The 27344-nt window shown below is 48.5% G+C and overlaps 1 protein-coding gene across 10 annotated transcripts in view; it reads right to left on the bottom strand.

The window, feature by feature from the left end:
- Window positions 1-27344, bottom strand: part of ERC1 (ELKS/RAB6-interacting/CAST family member 1) — a 435845-nt gene that overhangs the window by 246521 nt on the left and 161980 nt on the right. For all 10 annotated transcript variants that reach the window (XM_068141805.1, XM_068141804.1, XM_068141809.1 and 7 more), the window contains 3 exons: window positions 15100-15237; window positions 11628-11768; window positions 9494-9634 (listed from right to left, as the gene is read on the bottom strand). In XM_068141805.1, the coding sequence (XP_067997906.1) occupies window positions 9494-9634; window positions 11628-11768; window positions 15100-15237 (420 nt within the window). The remainder of the gene's footprint in view (window positions 1-9493; window positions 9635-11627; window positions 11769-15099; window positions 15238-27344) is intronic.

Raw genomic sequence — 27344 nt, 5'->3', positions numbered from 1 at the left:
AGGCAGAGAGGGACCTGGAGGTGCTGGTCGATGGTAGGCTGAACATGAGCCTGCAGTGTGCCCAGGCAGCCAAGAGGGCCAAGGGCATCCTGGCCTGCATCAGGAACAGTGTGGCCAGCAGGAGCAGGGAGGTCATTCTGCCCCTGTACACTGCCCTGGTTAGGCCACACCTTGAGTCCTGTGTCCAGTTCTGGGCCCCTCAGTTTAGGAAGGAGGTTGACTTGCTGGAACGAGTCCAGAGAAGGGCAACAAAGTTGGTGAGGGGCTTGGAGCACAGCCCTGTGAGGAGAGGCTGAGGGAGCTGGGGTTGCTTAGCCTGGAGAAGAGGAGGCTCAGGGGTGACCTTATTGCTCTCTACAATTACCTGAAGGGAGGTTGTAGACAGGCAGAGGTTGGTCTCTTCTCCCAGGCAACCAGCACCAGAACAAGAGGACACAGTCTCAGGCTGTGCCAGGGGAGGTTTAGGCTGGAGGTTAGGAAGAAGTTCTACACAGAGAGAGTGATTGCCCATTGGAATGGGCTGCCTGGGGAGGTGGTGGAGTCACCATCACTGGAGGTGTTCAGGAGGAGACTTGCTGGGGTGCTTGGTGCCATGGGTTAGTTGTTTAGGTGGGTTGGATTGGTTGATGGGTTGGACACAATGATCTTGAAGGTCTCTTCCAACCTGGTCTACTCTATTCTATTCTATTCTATTCTATTCTATTCTATTCTATTCTATTCTATTCTATTCTATTCTATTCTTCTACTATGAAGGGTTAGAAAAATAAACCATTGGCAGCAATCCTCTGACCTACAGACAATGTGAGGATGAGACAGCCACATTTACCCTGAACACTGTCAAAGTTTACACAGCTCTCAGCCCAGGGAAGGTTTTGTGACACACTTGGGTTTAGGCACGCTCACAAAACAATTCTCTGAGGGAAAAGCAGAGTGCTGAGATACACAAACTCTCCTTGGGAAGAGTGCACTTTGCCATCAAACAGAAGGCTGGAAACAGGACCCCAAATTAAAACTGCCATGGTGCCAGTGAGTGTCATGGTTACAGGAGGTTTTAAGCAGCCTTTTACTTGCTGTAAGTCCATCATGATTTCTAATGCTGCACAAGGTGTTACAGGAAACTCTTGTGCAAGAAGCTTCATTGGCATAGCAATTCTACATTCTTGCTCTGGGAAAGCACAGACAATGGAGATGAAAGGAAAGGCACTGCAAGCCACTGAAGCAAAGGGAAACAAAAGCATTGGCACAATATTAGCCTGTGCAAACGAAAAACAAGTTAGACCAACACAGACAAAGAGCAAAAGCATCTTGGAAGGCTCTTCTGAGCACGACTGCTCAGCTAGATCACTGAGTTTTGGTTGTATCCATATCATCCAGACCCTCTAGCAAATTAATTCACCAATATACTCTGTGTTGGCCCAAATGGAAAAGCAGAGGGGAACACACATGCAACATGGGTACAGCAACAGCCTTTCAGTTTGCCAGGGAACTTACTGGCTTGGATGGATGACTCAATAAAACTTCAGGGTGCTAAAGGGAGAAAGAAGATAGGAAGAGATGGGGGAAATGTGGGGTAGGAACAGTGTGAGAAAGAAAAAAGAGAAGATGTAACAAGAAAGTAATTTAAAATAACAGCTGCAACATTCATTTGCCAAGAGGACAGACTCTCCATTTGTGGTTCTAGCATGCATTACTGAGGAGTCTGTGAAACATGAGAAACATGGAGAATTACCCTCATGCAAGTTCCACACTTGATCCTCATGCCTCAGTTGAACAGTTTTATCCAAGTCCTCGGATATTGAACACAGTCCTCTGCTTGGGTTTACAGATGGCAGTTCCCATGGTCAAGCAGGACTGCAATTGCTTAGTGCTTCACTTACACCAATAAGAAGACAGAAGAATAACTCAGTAACTGACACCATCTGAACACAGTCAGGGGGTTTTCACTTTTCACTTTAAAAGACACCCCAGCTGCCCTAGCAGGCTTTTTCTTTCTAGGCTGAATCCATCATTTATCACAGTATCACAGTATCACTTAGGTTGGAAAGGACCTCGAGGATCATCGAGTCCAACCTATCAACACAGACCCCATGACTAGACCATGGCACCAAGTGCCACGTCCAATCTCCCCTTGAATGCCTCCAGGGTCGATGACTCAATCACCTCCCTGGGCAACCCGTTCCAATGACCAATGACTCGCTTGGTGAAGAACTTCCTCCTCACCTCGAGCCTAAACCTCCCCTGGAGCAGCTTGAGACTGTGTCCTCTTGTTCTGGTGCTGGTTGCCTGGGAGAAGAGGCCAACCCCTTCCTGGCTACAACCACCCTTCAGGTAGTTGTAGAGGGCAATGAGGTCACCCCTGAGCCTCCTCTTCTCCAGGCTAAACAATCCCAGCCCTTCTTTGGAAAAACCAAATCATCACCTGAGAACAAACCCCAGCACTTCTACCTCCTCTACCAGTATTATCAGCAAGATTTTCAGCTGTAGCAAGAAATCCATCTTCCCAGAAATATAAAGCAGCAGTGTTTGCATTAGCCCAGCCAGGTTAAAGCTTGGGAAACAGAATTTGGGTCAGCATTCAGTGATGTCTTCCTGTCATTTGGAAGATGCTATCCTTGAAGGAAGAACACCACAGCAGAAAATAAAACCCCAACCATCTTCTGAGTAAGCCTGTTGAACCCAGAGGTATTTTCCTGGCAGCAAATCACTGCTAACATTCTCTGATGAAAAGTTCCTAGAACTGCACCGAGGGGAAGTTTGCTAACAGATGGTTTTGGACTGTTTAGCTTCTCTAACCTTGATCCTTTTCAAATGAGGAAAATATCCATGGGGAGGAAAAAAAACAACAACAACTAAGCACAAGCAATGAAGATGGACCAAAATCCACTCATCTTTGCTGGAACAGATTCTAACATTAGTTGGTCCCTCCCAGATTAGAGAAACAAAATAAAACAGTGGATATAGGCTGAGAAAGGCAAGGCACAAAAGGTAGGGAAAAGGCATCCTGATCCAGAACAAGGAGATGAAAACTTCTTTTCCATCATAAAACTATTACACCAAAATGTAAGTTAGAAAAAAAGAGTTTCCTAGTGGGGAAAAAACCCAAACAAACATGAAGTATAAAACCATTTCAGACAAAAGCAGGGAGAGAACACCCCCCAAGTGTGATTTTCATCTAATGATTCCATCTCAGCAGAAAAGGAGACTATATAAGGCAGGACACCAGGCCATGTAAACTCAGCAGTGATTTATGGCTTGCTTTCAGCATTGAGAAGCTCCCAGAACATCTCCTGCTGGCAGCTGGCTAACAAATGAGCACAGAAGCCATCAAAGTAGAATAATTAGAGCATTAAACACACAGATCTGCATAACCACAGTGTCACTATTAAAAAAAAATCCCCAACAACCCTGAATATGTGAAACACTGCAGGTTTATTCACTAAGACAGGGATCAATATGAAATAATCATTAGCAAGAAGGGGAATATCAACAATGAGAAGCTGACACCTCCAGTCAGACACTGGAGATTGCTAACATGGAAAGAAAACAGCATCAGCAACTTGTCAGCACCCCTACACCCCACTCAGACAACAACATCTCAGTTTAATGCAGAGTTAAACCCTGGAGGTGTTCAAGAGGGGATTGGATGTGGCACTTGGTGCCATGGCCTAGTCATGAGGTCTGTGGTGACAGGTTGGACTTGATGATCTTCGAGGTCTCTTCCAACCTCAGTGATACTGTGAGACTGTGATACTTGCACTGTTCATGCTCACTGTTTCAACATCAGCAAGACTTTTTCCAAGGATTACCCAAATCTTTTTTATCTCAGTGCTGGTTGTGGGTTTAAGAAAGGGGAATGTTTTAACCATAGAGTCCAGGGGCTAGATAGGCCCAGGGGTGGACACCAGACAAATGTAATCTTTTGTTCTTTCATCTTTGTGGGTGCCATGGACAGTGGCATTGAGTGCACCCTCAGCAAGTTTGCTGATGACACCAAGCTGTGTGGTGCAGCAGACAGCTGGAGGGAAGGGATCCATCCAGAGGGACCTGGACAGGCTGGAGAGGTGGGCACAAGCCAACCTCATGAGGTTCAACAAGACCAAGGGCAGGGTCCTGCATCTGGGTCAAGGCAATCCCAGGCACAAATCCAGGCTGGGCAGTGACTGGCTGGAAAGCAGCCCTGAGGAGAGAGCCTTGGGGGTGCTGGGGGACAAGAAGCTCAACAGGAGCTCTCAGTGTGCTCTTGCAGCCCGGAAAGCCAATCAGATCCTGGGCTGCATCAGGAGAAGTGTGGCCAGCGGGGCAAGGGAGGTGATTCTCCCCCTCTACTCAGCTCTGGGGAGACCCCACCTGGAGTACTGTGTTCAGTTCTGGAGCCCCTATTACAAGAGGGATGTGGAGGTGCTGGAAGGTGTCCAGAGAAGGGCCAGGAGGATGAGCAGAGGGCTGGAGCACCTCTCCTGTGAGGACAGACTGAAGGAGTTGGGGCTGTTCAGTCTGGAGAAGAGAAGGCTCCCAGGTGACCTCATTGTGGCCTTCCAGTATCTGAAGGGGGCCTACAGGAAGGCTGGGGAGGGACTGCTCAGGATCTCAGGTAGTGATAGGACTAGGGGGAATGGAATGAAGCTGGAGGTGGGGAGATTGAGGCTGGAGGTGAGGAGGAAGTTCTTCCCCATGAGAGTGGTGAAGCCCTGGAATGGGTTGTCCAGGGAGGTGGTCGAGGCCCCATCCCTGGGGGCGTTTAAGCCCAGGCTGGATGAGGCTGTGGCCAGGCTGCTCTAGTGTGGGGTGTCCCTGCCCATGGCAGGGAGGTTGGAACTAGATGATCCTTGTGGTCCCTTCCAACCCTGAATGATACTATGATACTATGATCCCACAATGCCTGCTTGCCCCCTATATAAACTGACTGCAGAGTCAGTTCTGCCCTTTTCCTCCTTCTCTCTTCTCCCAGTTGCCTGCAGATGGTTATCTCTGGTTTGTGGGGGAGGCTGTGCAGCCCGGCTTGGCCTTGGCAAAGCTGAATTGTCAGCTGTGTCATTACGGTCTGCTATGGAGGGATAGGGAGGTATGATGGGAGGAAGGTTTTGGGAAGGTGTTGGCCTAATGAGGTTTTTGGAGAAACCCAGAGTGGAGAGCTGGCCTGAATAGGAATTGTTGGGTATTTCTGGATGGTTTTGTGCTGCTGTATTTAGTTGGGAAGAGGACTTAGGACTTCCATTTAAATTTCCAACCCTGTGTGGAGCATTTTCCTTTCCTCCTTTGGGGCAGGGTAAAAAGCTTCTGTCTCACTCCCTAAAAAACCAAGACAATGCTTAACAGTAGCCCAGTGTAGTCTCTTCTGCCAGCCTCTTAACTACTAAGGCTAATATATTTGACTGAAAGTGCTCAAACTGGCAAGGGAATAAGAGGCAAGGGCAACAAGACTGATGTTAAGGCACCCTGTAACAGGAGCAACCCAAGGGACAAAAGAGTTTGCTCCTTGCTGTCAAGAACCACACAAGGGAGCATGTGTCTCATGCAAACCAGCATTAAACCTCAACATAATAAGCCTCTAATTCAGTTTTAAACTGAATGCTCTTATGCAGCCATTAGTTTCCAGGTTACTTGTGACTGTTATTTGCAATGGTTAACAATGCAGAACTGTAAAAATTAGTCTTCAGAAGCCTTAAATTGGAATCAGATTATCCATCATAATTGTTTCAAGGATAAAAAGGAATTCATCCACCTTGAAACCATCAAATGGCCTGAATAAATATCTGCAATACATTTAAAGAGGGAAATAGCATTTTCAAAATACATTTTGTACATTTCTGCAAGCAACAACCACAAAAAAAACCCCACTGGCAGGTTAAAAACTTCTGGGAAAAAAGGTTATTAAAGAAACATCTAATCTTATGCAAAGAGCAGTGAAGGGGAAAAGGATCTGGGGGTCCGAGTGGATGGAAGGTTGGCCATGAGCCAGCAATGTGCTCTGGTGGCCAAGAAGGCCAATGGCATCCTGGGGTGGATTAGAAGGGCTGTGGTTAGTAGGTCAAGAGAGGTTCTCCTCCCCCTCTACTCTGCCCTGCTGAGGCCACATCTGGAATATTGTGTCCAGTTCTGAACTCCTCAGGTCAAGAAGGACCTCAGGGAACTGCTTGAAAGAGTCCAGCACAGAGCCACAAAGATGATGAAGGCAGTGGAACATCTTCCTCATGAGGAGAGCCTGAGGGAGCTGAGGGCTCTGTAGCCTGGAGAGGAGGAGCCTGAGGGTGACCTCATTGCTGTTGATAAAGCTGTGCAGGGTGAGTGCCCAGAGGCTGGAGCCAGGCTCTGCTGGGGGATGCCCAATGCCAGCACAAGAGGCATTGGTGGAAGTTGAGGCATAGGAAATGCCATGGAAACAGGAGGAAGAAGTTTTTCCCTGTGAGGGTGACAGAGCCCTGGCACAGGCTGCCCAGGGGGGTTGTGGAGTCTCCCTCTCTGGAGATACTCAAAACCCTCCTGGCTGTGTTCCTGTGTGACCTGCTCTAGGTGCTCCTGCTCTGGCAGGGGGGTTGGGCTGGATGAGCTTTCAAGGTCCCTTCCAGTCCCTAACATTCTGCGACTCTGTGATTTCTAAGTATTAAATGTATTCAGGTAATTCCTAACTGTATTTCCTTGAATCGTGAAGAATATCCCTAACTTAGTTCCAGAACACAAGAAGGCTGAGTAGCAGCAGTGGCCTCTCATGCAGCTTGGGTAAAGCACATGAACAGCTAACTGCATGGAAGCAGACCTGAGCTTTCACTCCTTTGTAAAAAACACTTGTGGATCAACTTCTTATAACAAAACTAAACAAAAAATCTTTCCTTTGAATTTGAATTTTCCCTTGACTAAGGAGGAGGCAGCAGTCCAGCATGACTCAGCATTTTAAACATAACAAAGCCTGTGTCTCAGTAGGGCCTGAGAGAGTACTTCAAGGTCTCTGCACAGGAAGCGATTGTCCAGATGCCCTGGTAAGCAATAATGCCTGAAGCAGAGGAGCAGACAGCCAGAGTATTATGGGAAGGCTGTATAGTATCATAGTATCAGTCAGGGTTGGAAGGGACCACAAAGATCATCTAGTTCCAACCCCCCTGCCATGGGCAGGGACACTCCACACTAGAGCAGCCTGGCCAGAGCCTCATCCAGCCTGGGCTTAAACACCCCCAGGGACAGGGCCCCAACCACCTCCCTGGACAACCCATTCCAGGGTTTCACCACTCTCATGGGGAAGAACTTCCTCCTCACATCCAGCCTGAATCTCCTGAATCTTCACATGGGTTATGGTAGGCTATCAGTTTTCTTTGCTTGCAGAACTGAAACCATCAGGACTGAATGATTTAGAATGGGAAGATGTGAATGTACTTGTACAGGTTGGACTCGATGATCTTTGAGGTCTCTTCCAACCTTGGTGATACTGTGATACCATAAATATAGCTCTGTTGATTGTCTCAGAACCAAATTAAGAACACAGTTATCTGTCCTGTAGCTACCCTGAAAAGGTACTAGCAATCTTTGCATGTGAGCTATTTTCCCATTTTAATTCACATTTTTTAACTAGATATTGGGGAAAAAATGATTATAAAAATATATGGTCTCATGAACTCCCTTAGTATCCTTATGTAGTATTCCTGGATATCAGATACTGAGCAGATTCCTCTCTAAAATGGAATAAGAAGAGGTAGGCCAAAAGGAATTCTAATGAAGAGCTGTCACCAGAGTGCAAATTCCTCCCAGCTAGCAGTGCTTCACTAGATTTTGGTTGGCCTCCACACCTGCTTACTCTGCTGATGTACTCCCTGCTCACTGGGAGGAAAGCAGCCTCCAGGGAAGCAGTGAGAAGCAGTCCATTTCCAAATGCTAAATACAGAGACACATTTCCTTATGAACTGAATTTCCACAGCTCTTTGTTCATAACCTATTTGAAATATGCTCTCCTAGTTACCATTTATTCCTTTTTCCTTGAAGTCATTGTAAACACTGCAGCTGCCTGGAGTCACCATCCCTGGAGGTGTTCAAGAGGGGATTGGATGTGGCACTTGGTGCCATGGTTTAGTAGTCATGAGGTGCTGGGTGACAGGTTGGACTTGATGATCTCTGAGGTCTTTTCCAACCTTATTGATTCTATGATTCTATAATTCTATGATAATACCATCACCCAATTGCTGTAACTATCTCTGGCTAATGTTAGCTACAATATATTCCTCAAGTCAGTATCAGTAACACACTGACAGAGAATTCAAATTCAAAGGTCCTTCAGGACTTCTGACATAACTCCTCCCTGTATGACTGAAAACAGGTTGTGAAACCATTTAGATGCACACCACTCTCATTGTTTGCTGTTGTGCTTTGCTGATGCTGAATTTGGTGTCACATTCACATGAGGAACTAGGACACAGTTCCCAACTGCAGCACAGGCACTCCTCCTTTTCCTGGGTAGGTGTAGTTGGAACTCCACAATTCAAGACTTAAAGTTCTAATGTGATAAATGCAAGTGTTATCACTGCTATGGGTAGTGCACTTTGTGCTTCTTCTTCATCACCTGCTCTTTTGAAACCCCAAAGTAAAGATCAAATCCATGTTCCTGTAAACAGTGCAGTATTTAATGCTACTCATAGCTAAAATAGAGGAGGCTTGCAGTGCAAACATAACCCAAAGATTCTATTCAAATGAATTAGCTTCCTTGTAATAAAGTATGAAGCTTCTGAACAGTAAACTCCTACTAATCAGAGAATCAGAGAATCAATAAGGTTGGAAAAGACCTCAGAGCTCACCAAGTCCAACCTATCACCCAACACCTCCTGACTAACTAAACCATGGCTCCAAGTGTCACATCCAAGCCTCTTTGGAACACCTCCAGGGATGGTGACTCCACCACCTCCCTGGGCAGCACATCCCAATGGCCAATCTCTCTTTCTGGGAAGAACTTTCTCCTCACCCCCAGCCTAAACTTCCCCTGGGGCAGCTTGAGACTGTGTCCTCTTGTTGTGGTGCTGGTTGCCTGGGAGAAGAGACCAACCCCCACAATCAGCTGGGATGGCCAGTAAGATTAGGACAAAAGACAATATATCCTTTGCATTTGTTTACATGCATTCCTATGGGCCAGGCAATCATGCATCTGAACTTACCACATTAGCACCCACAAGCAATAGCAGTGGATATGTGAAATGTGTAGCTGATCATGTGCTCACTCTTACACCAGTTTAATGGCACAGTGACTACTATGACCTGCACTGACCTGAACAGACTGAGTCTCTTTAGTTCCTAGCACCTGCTATGAAACCCAATTGTAATCCCAGGCACCAGTGTCTGAAAGCCCCTTTCTGATGGCCTTACCTTGTAACGTGGTTTGCATGGACACAAATCCACAGCTCTTGCTGAAAAGCAATTCACATAATTACAACTTTCAGACCCCAAGTTTGCTGTGTGGACATGGCCAGTGTGTCTAAGCCTGAGTGTTTATGCCACATATATGAACATGAAGTAAGGTTACCTTCTTGAGTTGAGTTTCCATCTTCAAGCATTCTTCCTTTTTCTGTTCCAAGGCAATTTCTAGTGTCTTGAGCCTTGAATCTTTCTTCAGCCCTGATGAAGCTAAGGTTGAAGCATGCTCCTTCAGATCCAGTAAGGATGTCTAAAATAAAGGATGTAGAATAACTATCCAGTAAATACTCCTCATGTGCAACAGCAAGTTCCCTTTTTACCTTTCTTATCTTCCCATCTCCTATCTCTTCCAATGCTCTTCCTACACAGCTGTGCTCAGCATCCAAGTGAGAGCAGCAGATTTGGTCAGGATGCTCGTGGCACTGACTTAAGACAGCTTGACTTAAATCAGGTGTTTCAGGATTCAACTGAGATCTTGTCCACAGTAAAACCTCATCTAAAAGAATTTAGAAGCCACTTTTAAAGATGGAAAATTCTGTAAACTGAAACTTGTGCTTCAGTGACAGGCAGGCTTAAGAAAACCTGGGTTTAAACACAGTTATGGTTAAAAAGCATTAGGAGACATAGCCACTGTATCTAAACCCAAGAGTGTTCAAAGCTTTGCTGGCTGCAGCTGCTATGGGGTAAAACTGATCCAGTCTGCCCCTCTCCAAAACACATCACAACTTCTTATTTGGCTGAACCAGCTTTATGGCTTCCTTTTATTGTTTTCCCTGTCAAATGCTGACTTCCATGCAAATGAAGTCTTAGCACTTCCTGTGTGCCTGTTTTTGTATAGTTTTATTGTGATCAGTTTCTGAAGACAAGACACTCAGTAGGCTTGGATGTTACAACTCCAAGGGAGAAACGGAGAACATCTCAAATTCTCTATTGTAATTAGGCTACCTTGCCTTGGCTTATTACCAATAACCAACTTAATCATCAAAGCAAAAGGGATTCTTCTTAGTCAAAAGAAGTTTGACTTTGCATAAAGGAATAAACACTACCTGCATGCTTTTGGCATGCACAGCTTTGATCAACGTCTGCCCTTTCTTTCCCTTTTTCTGCTCTGCAGAGGGACCTCGACAGACTGGACAGATGGGCAGAGGCCAACAGGATGGCATTCAACAAGTCCAAGTGCCAGGGGCTGCACTTTGGCCACAACAACCCCATGCAGAGCTGCAGGCTGGGGTTAGAGTGGCTGAGAGCTCCCAAACAGAGAGGGACCTGGGGGTGCTGATTGACAGCTGCCTAAACATGAGCCAGTAGTGTGCCCAGGGGGCCAAGAGGGCCAATGGCATCCTGGCCTGCATTAGGAATAGTGTGGCCAGCAGGAGCAGGGAAGTCATTGTGCCCCTGTACTCTGCATTGCTTAGGCCACACCTTGAGTCCTGTGTCCAGTTCTGGGCCCCTTAGTTTAAGAAGGACATTGAGAGACTTGAAGGTGTCCAGAGAAGGGCAACAAGGCTGGGGAGAGGCCTTGAGCACAGCCCTGTGAGGAGAGGCTGAGGGAGCTGGGGTTGCTTAGCCTGGAGAAGAGGAGGCTCAGGGGAGACCTCATTGCCCTCTACAACTACCTGAGGGGTGGTTGTGGCCGGGAAGGGGTTGGTCTCTTCTCCCAGGCAACCAGCACCAGAACAAGAGGACACAGTCTCAAGCTGCGCCAGGGGAGGTTTAGACTCGAGGTGAGGAGGAAGTTCTTCACCGAGCGAGTCGTTCGTCATTGGAACGGGTTGCCCAGGGAGGTGGTGGAGTCACCATCACTGGAGGTGTTCAAGAGGGAATTGGACGTGGCACTTGGTGCCATGGTCTAGTCATGGGGTCTGTGTTGATGGGTTGGACTCGATGATCCTCGAGGTCCTTTCCAACCTGGGTTATACTGTGATACTGTGATACTGTGATATATTTAGGTGGGAACAAGCTGGATGTCTGCCTTCGGTCGCCTATGAGCGTAAATGCCATCACTGACTATTGATCATTCCCTGCTGCTCTGATGAACTGCCACAAAAAAGGGAGCTGTGTACTACCCCTGAAAAAGTGGTTGTGAAAGACTGATGCTTTGAAAAATTCTCCAGAAGTCTCTTTTAGCAGACAGTGTTGCCCCAGGAGCAGCGCTCGAAAGGAGCACGCTTTCTCATCTCAAGCTCGACACACGCAGAGATAATGAACAATTCTAACACAACAGATTCATTCTGCTGGTCAACCTCTTTCTCTGTGAGATCTCCTTGCAAAATGCCAACTTTCTCTTTCAGGTCCTTGATGTCTTTTTTGTAGTTGTCGATCTCCTCTTGCTTTTCTCGCTCGTCTCTGTCACGCTGCTCCTTGAGGCGCTCAATGGTCCTTTCCTGACAAAAGAAAGCACTCTGTAAGGAAAATCCCTCCTGCTCAGTTCAGCCCCCGAGACTTCGTACCACAACACTTCTTACACACTGCAGACAAGGAAGACAAGTGTAGGACATTACCATTTTCTTTTCTTTCTGTTTGTAAAACAGCTCTTCAGGGAGGGGGAGACCTGTGAGGTCTATGCATTCTTTGATAAGAAATACTAAGAGTGCTGCATCCAGTTCTGGTGTCCCCACAGTAAGAGGGACATAGATCTGTTGGAACAAGTCCAGAGGAGGGACACAAAGATGACCCAGGGGCTGGAACACCTCTGTGTGAGCACACTACTTCGAGGTGAAGTGGCTCAGTTGGTAGCACATCAGACCCTTAATGGGACGGTCATGAGTTCAAGCCTGCAGTGGGCAGTGGTGTCCTCCCTACTCTAGTCATGAGGTGACAGATTGGACTCGATGAGCTTTTGAGGTCTCTTCCAACCTTAGTGATACTGAGGCTGAGGGAGCTGGGGGTGTTCAGCCTGGAGACCTTAGGGGGGACCTTAGACCTGCCTTCCAATAGCTGAAGGAATCCTACAGGAAGGCTGCAGAGGGACTTTTTACAAGAGTGTCCAACCATAGGACAAGGGGAAATGGAGTGAAATCGAAGGAGAACAGGTTTAGATTCTTCACAACAAGGGTGGCAAGAGTCTGGGATGGATTGTCCTGAGAGGTTGTGAATGCCTCCTCCCTCAAGATGTTCAAGGCCAGGCTGAATGGGGCCTTGAGTAACCTGGGCTGGTTGAGAGGTGTCCCTGCCCATGGGAGGGAGGTTGGATTAGATGATCCCTAAGGTCTCTCCTAGCCCAGGCCATTTTATGCTTCTCTGAACCACCAGGCTTTCTGTAACCCTGGAATTTCACAGTCCTGTTGCAATGTGACACACTTTATTTGGTTCTGATAATCCACATCACCCTAGAGCAGGGCAGGTTACATATTGCTTCCTTGCTTCTTCAAATCTTATTTTTCCACAGTGTAGCCCTAAGCCAGGGATCCTTTAGAGAGGAAGGGTTGTTCAGCATGCATGACACCAGGACAGATACACAGGGAGGAAAGGCAGAAAAAACAACTCTTCTGTATATCAAATATCAAAGGAACTTTGATTATCTTAGAAGCTGCATGAATTCCCCAACCTCAGGCAAAGCTTTACCATCACTTTGTACTTCCAGAATATGGCAGACCAAAGGAGCTGCAACCCTGGTTCTCTGGGAATCAAGGAAAAAAATAGCATACAGCAATTCCAAAGAGTTGCTCCACCAAAACAGACTAGACTGGGCTCAGGCATCCATCTCCAGAGAGTTGGGCAGGCACAAAAAAACATGTTAATTACCAGGAGCAGCTGCTCATTTTGATTCAGTGTTGGGAACTGAAACTCCATTTCACACAGCACAACTTTGAAAGCAAATGTATGGTAAAACTATCTGCCCAAAGAAAGTAAAATGGAATACAAACTAGACTCACAAAAAAACAATGGAAAAGAAGAAATGTAGAAAGGGCCAAAAGTAGGAGAATCCACTGCTGAAATGTAAGGCATCCCATAATTGTACCAAAGAAGCATCATGTAAAGAGAGGCCAACATGAGAACACAGGATCACAGGAAATATCTAGTTGGAAGAGACCTCCAAGCTCATCCAGTCCAACCCTTGATCTGTTAGAGGGCAGAAGGGCTCTGCAGAGGGACCTTGACCGGCTGGACAGATGGGCAGAGTCCAACAGGATGGCATTCAACAAGTCCAAGTGCCAGGGGCTGCACTTTGGCCACAGCAACCCCATGCAGAGCCACAGGCTGGGGTCAGAATGGCTGAGAGCTGCCAAACAGAGAAGGACCTGGGGGTGCTGATTGATGGTAGGCTGAACATGAGCCTGCAGTGTGCCCAGGTGGCCAAGAAGGCCAATGGCATCCTGGCCTGCATCAGGAACAGTGTGGCCAGCAGGAGCAGGGAAGTCATTGTGCCCTGTGCTCAGCACTGCTTAGGCCACACCTTGAGTCCTGTGTCCAGGTCTGGGCCCCTCAGTTTAGGAAGGACATTGAGAGACTTGAAGGTGTCCAGAGAAGGGCAACAAGGCTGGGGAGAGGCCTTGAGCACAGCCCTGTGAGGAGAGGCTGAGGGAGCTGGGGTTGCTTAGCCTGGAGAAGAGGAGGCTCAGGGGAGACCTCATTGCTCTCTACAACTACCTGAAAGGTGGTTGTAGCCAGGTGGGGGTTGGTCTCTTCTCCCAGTCAACCAGCACCAGAACAAGAGGACACAGTCTCAAGCTGTGCCAGGGGAAGTTTAGGCTGGAGGTGAGGAGAAAGTTCTTCACTGAGAGAGTCATTGGTCATTGGAATGTGCTGCCCAGGGAGGTGGTGGAGTCCCCATCCCTGGAGGTGTTCAAGAGGGGATTGGATGTGGCACTTGGTGCCATGGTCTAGTCCTGAGGTCTGTGGTGACAGGTTGGACTCAATGATCTTTGAGGTCTCTTCCAACCTTGGTGATTCTGTGACTACAGGGTCAACACCAATCCATGTCCCTAAGCACCAGCTCCACACACTGCTGGAACACCTCCAGGGATGGGGACTCCAGCACTGCCCTGGGCAGACCATTCCAGTGTCTGAGAACCCTCTCTGGGAAGAAATATTTCCTAGCATCCAGCCTGGACCTCCTCTGGTGCAGCTTGGAACCATTTCCTCTGCTTGGTGGTCTCTTGCCACCAAGGAGCAGAGGCTGCCCCCTCCTCACTCCAAGCTCCCTTCAGGGAGCTGTAGAGAGCAATGAGGTCTCCCCTCAGCCTCCTCTGAACACTCCCAGCTCCCTCAGCCCCCCACCACCCAGGTGCACCATGCCCTTCTGCAGCCTTGCTGCCCTTCTCACACACGCTCCTTCTTCTCTTGTGGAATCAAGTGCAACACCATCCTGTAAGTCTGTAATGCTACAGCGAAATGGGAGGAAATTCCTGGAGATGCTGGGAGGCATCAACAAACAACAAACGACAGTAAGCAGTTAATGCCCAGCGCCAGAGCCTGCGGCTCAGCTCCAGCCTCCTGCTCTCCTCCCCACGCAGCAGCGCTGCCTGTGGCTGGCTCTGCGCGCAGCAGCCTGGGCTGCCCCTCCGCGTATCCTGCAGCGCCCTCTAGCGAAGGTCCTACCGCGGCTGCCACCGCGCTCCCCACATCCCCTCTCGGGAGTCAAAGGGTATCACTGTGGCACTGCATCAGAGATGGCTTGACCACAGCCCAGGAAACACATGGAAAAGTCGACTTTAGAGACGTTATCAGTAGAAGGATCTTTTGAGGGAAGGGACATCGTCGTTCCACACTCACCTTTTCTGCCAGCGCTTCTTCCAGCGTGGTCAAGGCAGTGTCAGTGTTTGTGGTGTCTGCTTGCAGAGACTTCACTCGATCCTTTAAGCTGCTCATTTGCTTCTCCTTGTCTCTTAACTGTTCTTGAAGATTTTCAATCTTAGAGGAAGAGAAGTATATTTTAAGACAGCAGCAAGCGAAACCATCCAAACTCCATCAGTTAAAAACATTCTGAAAGCAAAGGAAGTAAGCTAGGGCCTGGTCCCTAGAACCCTCCATCAAAGCATTAAGCAATGCAGCCAAACCCATCAAATATTAACAAGGACTCAGAAAACAACTCAGTGCACAACACATCTAAATAACATTTGCAAGGGCAACATAAAGCAAGGGTATTCTTTCTGAGGAGGCTGGGAAGGGTGTGACTGAAGGATGATCACTGTGTTACCAACGTGAGAGGGGAAAAAAGCTGAGAAAAGCCTTTCTAATAAAAACAAAGAAAAGGCACTTGATAATCAAGAAGTTGTGACAAAGTATTACTGCAAGCATGTCCTTTGGTGCTGTCAGGCTTTACTGTACCAGCATGCCACTCTTTCATCTTACATGGTAGTTTCTATGTGGCTAATTAACACAAAGCACCGTTCCCTGGGTGGAAAACACATCAGCCTTGTTTTCTGTAGTGGTAGACTTTCATCTGTTTATGACTCCTGAAGACATCTTTTGACAGCCTGAGAAGACCTAATGCTAAACTCATTTTGTGCATACATACACACCCCAAAACCCAGACAAGTTAGCATGATGACAACCTGTCAACCCCAAATGTATCAGGCAAGGATTAAACTAGGTAGATGTCTCAGCTGCTTCCTTGCTGCTGCAGTTGCTGACAAGATCTTGCATCAGCAAATGCACAGAATAAATTGGTGAGTGACACACAGCATGTGATGTAACTCTCTCCTCCAACCCCTACCATCCTATGATTGTCTCATGCATCTCTCTCCTCCAACCTCTACCACTCTATGATTCCATCCCCAAAATATTCATAGCAAGATACTCCTTCAAAGATACTTGTCAATAATGTAACCAGACAACCACAAAGCCTACCTACTGCAGTGTTTAGCCAACCAGACAAAAGCATTACCCAGCCCTTTTGCTTTACCTGTCAAACAGCAGTTAGCAGCACCTCAGTTAGTGGAAATAAAGCACAATTATCCCCAGGTTTTACTCTTTAACCCTAGAAAAACTGAGCTGCTGTGATTAAAGCAGTTCAGATTGGGGCTATTCAGTCTGGAGAAGAGAAGGCTCTGAGGAGACCTAATTGTGGCCTTCCAGTATCTCAAAGGGGGCCACAAGAAAGCTGGGGAGGGACATTTTAGAGTGTCAGGGAGTGATAGGACTGAGGGAAGGGAAAAACACTAGAAGTAGGTAGATTCAGATTGGATGTTAGGAAGAAGTTCCTCCCCATGAGGGTGGTGAGAGCCTGGCACAGGTTGCCCAGGGAGGTGGTGGAAGCCTCATCCCTGGAGGTGTTTGCAGCCAGGCTGGATGTGGCTGTGAGCAACCTGCTGTAGTGTGAGGTGTCCCTGGCCACGGCAGGGGGCTCGGAACTGGCTGATCCTTGAGGTCTCTTCCAACCCTGACAGTTCTGTGATTCTGTGATTACAGAGGAAACAGCTGTTGAGACACATCCACTACTTCTTTGCTATCCCTATTAAAATGACATCTGGAACACAGCTTTAGAAAATTGTCTAGATCCATAATGATAAAAGATATTGCAGAAGGCTGAACACCTACTTACAAATAATGATGGATGCATTACAAGTGGAAACTAAGAGGAAGAACAACCTAAACCAGGGAGCCCTTTGCTGATGTGTAACCCATGGCCATGGAGGGAGACTGCTGGTGTAAGATTTTTAAACCTATATATTCTGTTAATATTATGCAAGCACATGTCAGCTTGGGATCTGGCTTTGTGCAGAGTCTGTACATTACTGACAGCAGAAGAATGAGGTGAGTTTATTTGCTGTGAAGGAGTGGACTGAAGTTTGGTTTATTTTTGTCATTACCTTCTATTAAAAAAAATAAGTAAGTGCCAGGTTGGAAAAGCCCTTCAAGATCATCCTGTCCAACCCATCAACCAATCCAACCCACCCAAACAACTAACCCATGGCACCAAGCACCCCATCAAGTCTCCTCCTGAACACCTCCAGTGATGGTGACTCCACCACCTCCCCAGGCAGCCCATTCCAATGGGCAATCACTCTCTCTGTGTAGAACTTCTTCCTCCTGACCTCCAGCCTAAACCTCCCCTGGCACAGCCTGAGACTGTGTCCTCTTGTTCTGGTACAGGCTGCCTGGGAGAAGAACCCAACCTCTGCCTGTCTACAACCTCCCTTCAGGTAGTTGTAGAGAGCAATAAGGTCTCCCCTGAGCCTCCTCTTCTCCAGGCTAAGCAACCCCAGCTCCCTCAGTCACTCCTCACAGGGCTGTGTTCCAAGCCCCTCACCAACTTTGTTGCCCTTCTCTGGACTCCTTCCAGCAAGTCAACCTCCTTCCTAAACTGAGGAGCCCAGAACTGGACACAGGACTCGAGGTGTGGCCTAACCAGTGCAGTGTACAGGGGCACAATGAAGATCCCAATTTGAGCACAACTCCAATGACACTATAAAGCCAGTTTTAAAGAGCACCAAAAACACTCCTTAAGCACTGACAGATCATGCAAGTCAGAAATAACTGCAAGAATTGACAATTCCTTCTTCATACACTCCTAGCAATTATTTAATGCCCTGACAGTGTGTGCCTGTGGCCCATGGAGCTCCAGAGAGAGCCAACCTCGTTGTGACTGAGACGTTCTCCTGTAACATCCCAAGAGGAGCCTACGTGGCTTCTTCTGACCTTAGGAGCCTGCAGTGCCGTCAGCTGTCTAGACAGGCTGGCTGTTAGACAGCCAGCCATGCAGACACACTACAAAGCAGGCTGAGCTATTCTTAGACTCCTGTTTACTTCTGCAGGCAAAACACTCAAGCAAAGGCTCCGTCTGGCTAAAGAGGGGCTAGTACAGAGGGACTTTCAGCTGGGAGCAAACCACACACAAGAGGCAGCTAAATAATTCAGCTTCAGTATGTATGAAAATGCTTGCCAAGGCAGCACCAGCACTTGCCCAGGGCCAGCATGCATTTTCATGGGCCAGTCACACAGTTTGCTGTGGCCAGAGTAAGGTAACAGCTGTGTGACAGATGGCTGCTGCACCTTCCCATGGCAAATGCATGTTCTTCCATCCACAAACATACAGAAATGCAATGTGTGGATGCTATAAACCTCTCTGCTTTTTCAGTCTACATGCATGCATTTGGTGGAGTCACTGTCCCTGGAGGCATTCAAGAGGGGATTGGATGTGGCACTTGGTGCCATGGTCTAGTCATGAGGTCTGTGTTGATAGGTTGGCACCACATCCTGGTCTCCAAACTGGTGACACATGGGTGTGATGGGTGGACCACTAGATGGATAAGGAACTGGCTTGATGGCCGCACCCAAAGAGTGGCTGTCAATGGCTCCATGTCCCAGTGGAGGCCAGGGACAAGCGGAGTCCCTCAGGGATCAGTCCTGGGACCTGTCTTGTTCAACATCTTTGTGGGGGACATGGACAGTGGCATTGAGTGCACCCTCAGCAAGTTTGCTGATGACACCAAGCTGTGTGGTGCAGCAGACAGGCTGGAGGGAAGGGATCCATCCAGAGGGACCTTGACAGGCTGGAGAGGTGGGCACAAGCCAACCTCATGAAGTTCAACAAGACCAAGTGCAGGGTCCTGCAGCTGGGTCGAGGCAATCCCAGGCACAAATACAGGCTGGGCAGGGACTGGCTGGAAAGTAGCCCTGAAGAGAGAGACTTGGGGGTGCTGGTGGACAAAAAGCTCAACATGAGCTCTCAGTGTGCACTTGCAGCCCGCAAAGCCAATCAGATCCTGGGCTGCATCAGGAGAAGTGTGGCCAGCAGGGCAAGGGAGGTGATCCTCCCCCTCTGCTCAGCCCTGGGGAGACCCCACCTGGAGTACTGCCTCCAGTTCTGGAGCCCCTATTACAAGAGGGATGTGGAGGTGCTGGAAGGTGTCCAGAGAAGGGCCAGGAGGATGAGCAGAGGGCTGGAGCACCTCTCCTGTGAGGACAGACTGAAGGAGTTGGGGCTGTTCAGTCTGCAGAAGAAAAGGCTCCGAGGTGACCTAATTGTCGCCTTCCAGTATCTGAAGGGGGCTACAGGAAGGCTGGGGAAGGACTTCTCAGGATCTCAGGTAGTGATAGGACTAGGGGGAATGGAATGAAGCTGGAGGTGGGGAGATTCAGGCTGGATGTGAGGAGGAGGTTCTTCACCATGAGAGTGGTGAAACCCTGGAATGGGTTGTGCAGGGAGGTGGTTGGGGCCCCGTCCCTGGGGGTGTTTAAGCCCAGGCTGGATGAGGCTCTGTCCAGCCTGATCTAGTGTGGGGTGTCCCTGCCCATGGCAGGGGGGTTGGAACTAGATGATCCTTGTGGTCCCTTCCAACCCTGAATGAAACTATGAAACTATGAAACTAGGTTGGACTCGATGATCCTCGAGGTCTCTTCCAACCTTAGTGATACTGTGAGACTGTGATTTCAATCTGGAGTAAGCAATACTGGTGGGTTTTATTCTATCGTCCAGGGAACAGCAGGTACATAGAAGTGTTCTAAGTTACACTTAGGCACTACCTAACACCCCACAGCCCTCCTCAGTCTACCTAAAACAAGTTCTGCATGGGACAGCAATGTGCCCTTGTGGTCAAGAAGGCCAATGGGATCCTGGGGTGCATGAGAGGAGTGTGTCCAGCAGATCCAGGGAGGTTCTCCTCCCCCTCTACTCTGCCCTGCTGAGACCACACCTGGAATATTGCATCCAGCTCTGGGCTCCCCAGTTCCAGAGGGACAGGGAGCTGCTGGAGAGAGTCCAAGGGAAGGCTACAAGGATGCTGAAGGGACTGCAGCACTGCCTGGGGAGGAGAGGCTGAGAGCCCTGGGGCTGTTTAGTCTGGAGAGAAGACTGAGAGGGAATCTGATCAATATCTATCAATAGCTGAGGGCTGGGGGTCAGGAAGGAAGGGACAGGGACAGCCTCTGCTCACTTGTGCCCTGGGATAGGACAAGGGGTAATGGATGGAAACTCCAGCACAGGAGGTTCCACCTCAACATCAGGAAGAACTTCTTCACTGTGAGGGTGCCAGAGCCCTGGAGCAGGCTGCCCAGAGAGGTTGTGGAGTCTCCTTCTCTGGAGCTTTTCCATCCCTGTCTGGATGTATTCCTGTGTGACCTGTGCTGGATTCTACAGTCGTGCTCTGGCAAGGGGAGCTGGACTGAGAGATCACCAGAGGTCCCTTCCAACCCCTGACACCCTTTGATCCTGTGAAGTGTGCCTTCCGCGTGGCCAGAAAAGTGATAGGCCCCAAACAAGGAGACAACCCTTAGAGTCCAGAATACTGTATCTGACATGTGTCAGAATTCAAACATTTGTGTAATAATGGATGCAAAACTTCCTACCAAAACCACTATAACAAATAAAGTAACTGCCTTTATTCTATTTTTCTCCCAAGGCTGTGCTGCTGTAGCAATGGCGACACAACAAAACCAGCAAAACAAAACAACCTCCCAAAAAGTAACTCTAACCAGATCCTCACATGACTGATACAATCAAACCAGCTAACTAAACCAGAGCCTTTCTTATACCCCCTCAGGAAAAGATGAAGTGCAGTGGGATCTGCACAGCCTCTGGGAAGCACAATAAGACAAGGATTGAACCAGCTCTGTTTAGAATAAACCAATTGCAGAATATTCATTTAGAATAAACCAAACCAGGTTGGAAGAGACCTTCAAGATCATGGTGTCCAACCTATCATCCAACACCACCTAATCAACTAAACCATGTAACCAAGCACCCCATCAAGTCTCCTCCTGAACACCTCCAGTGATGGTGACTCCACCACCTCCCTGGGCAGCACATTCCAATGGGCAATCACTCTCTCTGTATAGAACTTCTTCCTAACATCCAACCTAAACCTCCCCTGGCACAGCCTGAGACTGTGTCCTCTTGTTCTGGTGCTGGCTGCCTGGGAGAAGAGACCAACCTCTGCCTGTCTACAACCTCCCTTCAGGTAGTTGTAGAGAGCAATAAGGTCACCCCTGAGACTCCTCCTCTCCAGGCTAAGCAACCCCAGCTCCCTCAGCCTCTCCTCACAGGGCTGTGTTCCAAACCCCTCACCAACTTCATTGCCCTTCTCTGGACTCGTTCCAGCAAGTCAACCTCCTTCCTAAACTGAGGGGCTCAGAACTGGACACAGTACTCAAGGTGTGGCCTAACCAGTGCAGTGTACAGGGGCAGAATGACCTCCCTGCTCCTGCTGGCCACACTGTTCCTGATGCAGGCCAGGATGCCATTGGCCCTCCTGGCTGCCTGGGCACACTGCAGGCTCATGTTCAGCCTACTCTCAACCAGCACCCCCAGGTCCCTCTCTGCCTGGCTGCTCTCAGCCACTCTGACCCCAGCCTGTAGCTCTGCATGGGGTTGTTGTGGCCAATGTGCAGAACCTGGCACTTGGACGTGTTCAATCTCCTGCCCTTGGCCTCTGCCCATCTGTCCAGCCTGTCGAGGTCCCTCTGCAGAGCCTCTCTACCCTCCAGCAGATCAACTCCTGCCCCCAGCTTGGTGTCACCTGCAAATTTGCTGCTGATGGACTCAATACCCTTATCCAGATCATCAATGAAGATGTTAAAGAGGCTGAGGCCCAGCACTGATCCCTGGGGGACACCACTGGTGCATGGCTGCCAGCTGGCTGTGGCACCATTCACCACCACTCTCTGGGCTCAGCCTCCAGCCAGTTCCTAACCCAATCTTGGCGTACTCGGAGATGACAAATCTCCTATGAAATGTTCTACAAACCTAAGAGATATATAGATATAGGTATATGGAATGTTTGTGTATGTTGCTGTACCATCTCTCTGAGAGGGAAAAATAGAAATCTCTATTAGTAGATCATCAACAATCTTTATTCTTGCCATATGTACTTGTTTTGCAAGGGAAAGACAGCTGTCAATGGATAAACCAGCACCACTCAGCTTACTGAAAAGGTGCACATCATAGTATCATAGTATCATAGTATCATTCAGGGTTGGAAGGGACCACAAGGATCATCTAGTTCCAGACCCCTGCCATGGGCAGGGACACCCCACACTACATCAGGCTGCCCAGAGCCTCATCCAGCCTGGGCTTAAACACCTCCAGGGACAGGGCCCCAACCACCTCCCTGGACAACCCATTCCAGGGCTTCACCACTCTCATGGGGAAGAACTTCCTCCTCACCTCCAGCCTCAATCTCCTCACCTCCAGCTTCATTCCATTCCCCCTAGTCCTATCACTCCCTGAGATCCTGAGCAGTCCCTCCCCTGGCATCACCTGTTCTGCATCCCAGTGTCCTCATCACTAATGATTTACTGAACTCTTTTTTTTTCCCAGCTTACCAGTTGTCAAGCACTATCATGTTCCAGCCTGGGTGACTTATTCCTAGTTGTGTGGAAGTAATTGTTTTGCTTTGCAGCCCTGAAGCACAGCAGCAGGAGCGAGAGAAGTCTCCACTGGCATTCTGTTCCAAGGGCAAGGAAGCATTCTACATTCTGCAAATCTCACTAACAACCCCAAGCAAACACAGATTAAAAACAGCCCAAGGATTTAAACGAGGTGCAGCTACTTGAATAGCCATCAAGGTCACTAGACTCTTCCCAAATTCCTCTAGTTAGAGCTCTGTTACCAGTAGATCCTTTGTACCATAGAATCAATAAGGTTGGAAGAGACCTCAAAGATCATCAAGTCCAACCTATCACCACAGACCTCATGACTACTAAACAATGGCACCAAGTGCCACTGTCCAATCCCCTCTTGAACACCTCCAGGGATGGGGACTCCAACACCTCCCTGGGCAGCACATTCCAACGGCTAACAATGCTCTCTGTGAAGAACTTTCTCCACACTTCGAGCCTAAACTTCCCCTGACACAGCTTAAGACTGTGTTCAGCAGCTCCCAAGCATATTACAGACAAAGAAAAAGCCATATTCTAAGGACTAAGGACTACCTTTTCATTCACCCTCTGCACCCCTGCACCTCTGCTCCTGGACAGCAATTTGACTTCACTTAAAGCTGTTCCAGAACTTCTAACTCAATCCTATGGCTGAAGTCTACTGCTTATGAAAACTGATACTGAGAAGCATTTTCCTTAGAAGCCTCTAAGAAGGCTCTGGCACAATTCAACTGAAAATGGGTCAATGAAAGTATTGCAATCAAGTTGGAACCAGACAATTGCATGAATGCAGAACCCAGGGTGAAAGCTCATTGCTGTTGGCTAATGGATATGTTATTTTTCAAAAAGGAAAAGAAAAAGATAGATTTGGTCCCCAGGACAAATGAAGCTTCCGTGGAGACCTTCCTGTGGCCTCCCAGTATCTGAAGGGGGCTACAAGAAAGCTGGGGAGGGACTTTTTGGAGTGTTGGGAAGTGACAGGACCAGGGGGAATGGATCCAAGCTAGAGGAGGGCAGAATTAGATGGAACATTAGAAAGAAGTTCTTCCCCATGAGGGTGGTGAGAGACTGGCAGAGGTTGCCCAGGGAGGTGGTGGAAGCCTCATCCCTGGAGGTTTTGAAGGCCAGGCTGGACGTGGCTCTGGGCAACCAGATCAAGTGTGAGGTGTCCCTGGGCATGACAGCGGGGTGGAACTGGATCAGCTGGTCGATGGTATGCTGAACATGAGCCTGCAGTGTGCCCAGGCAGCCAGGAGGGCCAATGGCATCCTGGCCTGCATCAAGAACAGTGTGGCCAGCAGGAGCAGGGAGGTCATTCTGCCCCTGTACACTGCACTGGTTAGGCCACACCTTGAGTCCTGTGTCCAGTTCTGGACCCCTCAGTTTAGGAAGGAGGTTGACTTGCTGGAACGAGTCCAGAGAAGGGCAACAAAGTTGGTGAGGGGCTTGGAACACAGCCCTGTGAGGAGAGGCTGAGGGAGCTGGGGTTGCTTAGCCTGGAGAAGAGGAGATTCAGGGGAAACCTTCTTGCTCTCTACAACTACCTGAAGGGAGGTTGTAGATAGGCAGAGGTTGGTCTCTTCTCCCAGGCAGCCAGTGCCAGAACAAGAGGACACAGTCTCAGGCTGCACCAGGGGGGATTTAGGCTGGAAGTCAGGAGGAAGTTTTACACAGAGAGAGTGATTGCCCATCCAACACCACCTAAACAGCTAACCCATGGCACCAAGCACCCCACCAAGTCTCCTCCTGAACACCTCCAGTGACAGCGACTCCACCACCTCCCCAGGCAGCCCATTCCAATTTCCAGCAAGTCAACCTCCTTCCTAAACTGAGGGGCCCAGAACTGGACACAGGACTCAAGGTGTGGCCTAACCAGTGCAGTGTACAGGGGCAGAATGACCTCCCTGCTCCTACTGGCCATACTGTTCCTGATGCAGGCCAGGATGCCCTTGGCCCTCTTGGCTGCCTGGGCACACTGCAGGCTCATGTTCAGCCTACCATCGACCAGCACCCCCAGGTCCGTCTCTGCCTGGCAGCTCTCAGCCACTCTGACCCCAGCCTGTAGCACTGCCTGGGGTTGTTGTGGCCAATGTGCAGCACCTGGCACTTGGATGTGTTCAATCTCCTGCCCTTGGACTCTGCCCATCTGTCCAGCCTATCGGGGTCCCTCTGCAGAACTTCTCTACCCTCCAGCAGATCAACTCCTGCTCCCAGCTTGGTGTACATCATCCATACAAGAATATCCACCACTGGTTTCTTTTCGAGCTTCACTGAGTGATCCCTTGTTTTCACAGCTATTCATCAGGTAAGCAAATGCACCCATCATCTATCACCAACTAGATTTCAACCTAGAGTCTTCATTAAGACACTGTGTTGGTTCCAACTTGACTGCAGTGCTTCCATTTACCCAAGTAATTCAACCCTGAACCACTGCCATCACAAATTTCAAACCAAATTAATTGAGACTCTCCTTCTCCTCTTCAATCATTTGTTTCACATCTGATAACGACCTGGTGATTTGTTTCACAATCTAATTATAGATTACATCCACTGTGTTGAAATCCTGCCCCAACCACACCAGATACCATCAGGCTAATTCTCCTTTCAGCTGTGTCCTGCCCGTGTGAAGCAATCTCTGCAACTGTGCTTTCTAAAAGCTGTACTCCTTGCACCTACCAAATACGAATGGATTCCCAGTACATGGAAACAGCCCCAACTGCTCTGGGGGCATCTGCTCACTCCTGCTCCAAGTCCCAGGAAATACTCTGACCAGTAAATGTGCACAGGTTTGTCCTAGGAAAGTTCATTGCAGTCAAAATACAAATACTGTAATCTGGAATATTTTCATCTCAGTGGTAGCCAAACATTCAAAACATGGAAAACTAAAGCTCCTTCACACACTGATGTGATTTGCCTGACTTGCTTTGGGTGTTCACTTTGGTTCTACACAGAGTAAGGATAATGTAACTACTGGCACATCCCTGCTTAGGTACATACAGAGCAGAGGGCTGCATACTATAGGGAAAAGGGTGACAAGAAAGGACCTGAGGAGAGGAATGTCTGAACTCATCACAGCACTGAGAGACCCAAGAATGGCAATCGGGGAGCAGAAAAGACCAAACATTGAGGCAGGCCAAAGGATAGGATGGGAGCATAGGATTTAATTGACTATAGAGGAAATCCTCACAGCAAACTAAACTCCATTTACACTGACATTTAGGATCACTCAAGCAGAATGTTGTTCCACTTGGACAAAGATTTAAAATGAGATATGGATTCAGACACTGAAGTACTTTGTCCAAATCAGTGATTCATTAAAATGATCAAAGAAATACTGTAAGGTAAACCTGCCCTAAATCAGAGGGAAGGGCTCTGGAAAGGAAGGATGCTTCACCTCGAGTCCTGCATCCAGTTCTGGGCCCCTCAGTTTAGGAAGGAGGTTGACTTGCTGGAACGAGTCCAGAGAAGGGCAACAAAGTTGGTGAGGGGCTTGGAACACAGCCCTGTGAGGAGAGGCTGAGGGAGCTGGGGTTGCTTAGCCTGGAGAGGAGGAGACTCAGGGGTGACCTCATTGCTCTCTACAACTACCTGAAGGGAGGTTGTAGACAGGCAGAGGTTGGTCTCTTCTCCCAGGCAGCCAGCACCAGAACAAGAGGACACAGTCCCAGGCTGCACCAGGGGAGGTTTAGGCTGGATGTTAGGAAGAAGTTCTATACAGAGAGAGTGATTGCCCATTGGAATGTGCTGCCCAGGGAGGTGGTGGAGTCACCATCACTGGAGGTGTTCAGGAGGAGACTTGATGGGGTGCTTGGTGCCATGGTTTAGCTGTTTAGGTGGTGTTGGATTGGTTGATGGGTTGGACACGATGATCTTGAAGGTCTCTTCCAACCTGGTCCGGTCTATTCTATTCTATTCTATTCTATTCTATTCTATTCTATTCTATTCTATTCTATTCTATTGCCAGTGTAAAACATGCCTAGGCAACTCTGATTGTCCCCTTCCGTTCTCCTAGAAAGGACATGGAGTGATGAAAGGATGGGATTAGGAAGTCCTACTGTAAATACTCAGCACAAGAGTGTGTGTGTGTGTGTGTGTGTGTGTGTATTCTTCAGTATTTAACTATCACAGCTCTTAGAGATTTCAATTTAAATCAGCACACATGATAAGTGACAAAATAGCAAACCCTCAGCTAAAATTCTTCCATAAACCCCTCACTACCAACACAAACAGAAAGAGCCCAGTATATTGAATGAGCAGCAGCAATTGGTGCTTCCCCAGTTTGTATCACGTATTGCTTTGGGCAGATCAATACTCCAATTTCTACTGAGAATGAAGACTGGAAGAGACTGGAATAAAGACTGGGAGAGAGTGGTCCCCGTGATCCAGAAGTTTTATGTTTAAAGCCATCCTCCATCCATCATTGCTGGAAGGTATGCAAGGCCTTCCTCACACAGAGGAGCAACCTAATTGTCACAGGCATGCTGTGCTGGGACGAGGTGAGCTCACTTTCTCCTGGTGACAGTGCTCCATGCTGACCAATTGTCTTGTCCTTTGGGTAAGTGAAATCACAGCCTTGAAAGCTATTTATATGCTTGTGCTTTCTGGCACTCTTAATGACTCTACAAACATTGTGCAGAGACCCAACTTTGAAGACCTTTTAGCCTAGGGGGGTTGAAATTCACTCTTGAATCCAGGAAATG

This window comes from Melanerpes formicivorus, unplaced genomic scaffold (genome assembly GCF_026170545.1).
Source record: "Melanerpes formicivorus ecotype bairdi unplaced genomic scaffold, bMelFor1.0.p_v2 SCAF_8, whole genome shotgun sequence".
NCBI classification, from domain to species: domain Eukaryota; kingdom Metazoa; phylum Chordata; class Aves; order Piciformes; family Picidae; genus Melanerpes; species Melanerpes formicivorus.
This window is presented reverse-complemented; position numbering and strand designations above follow the sequence as displayed.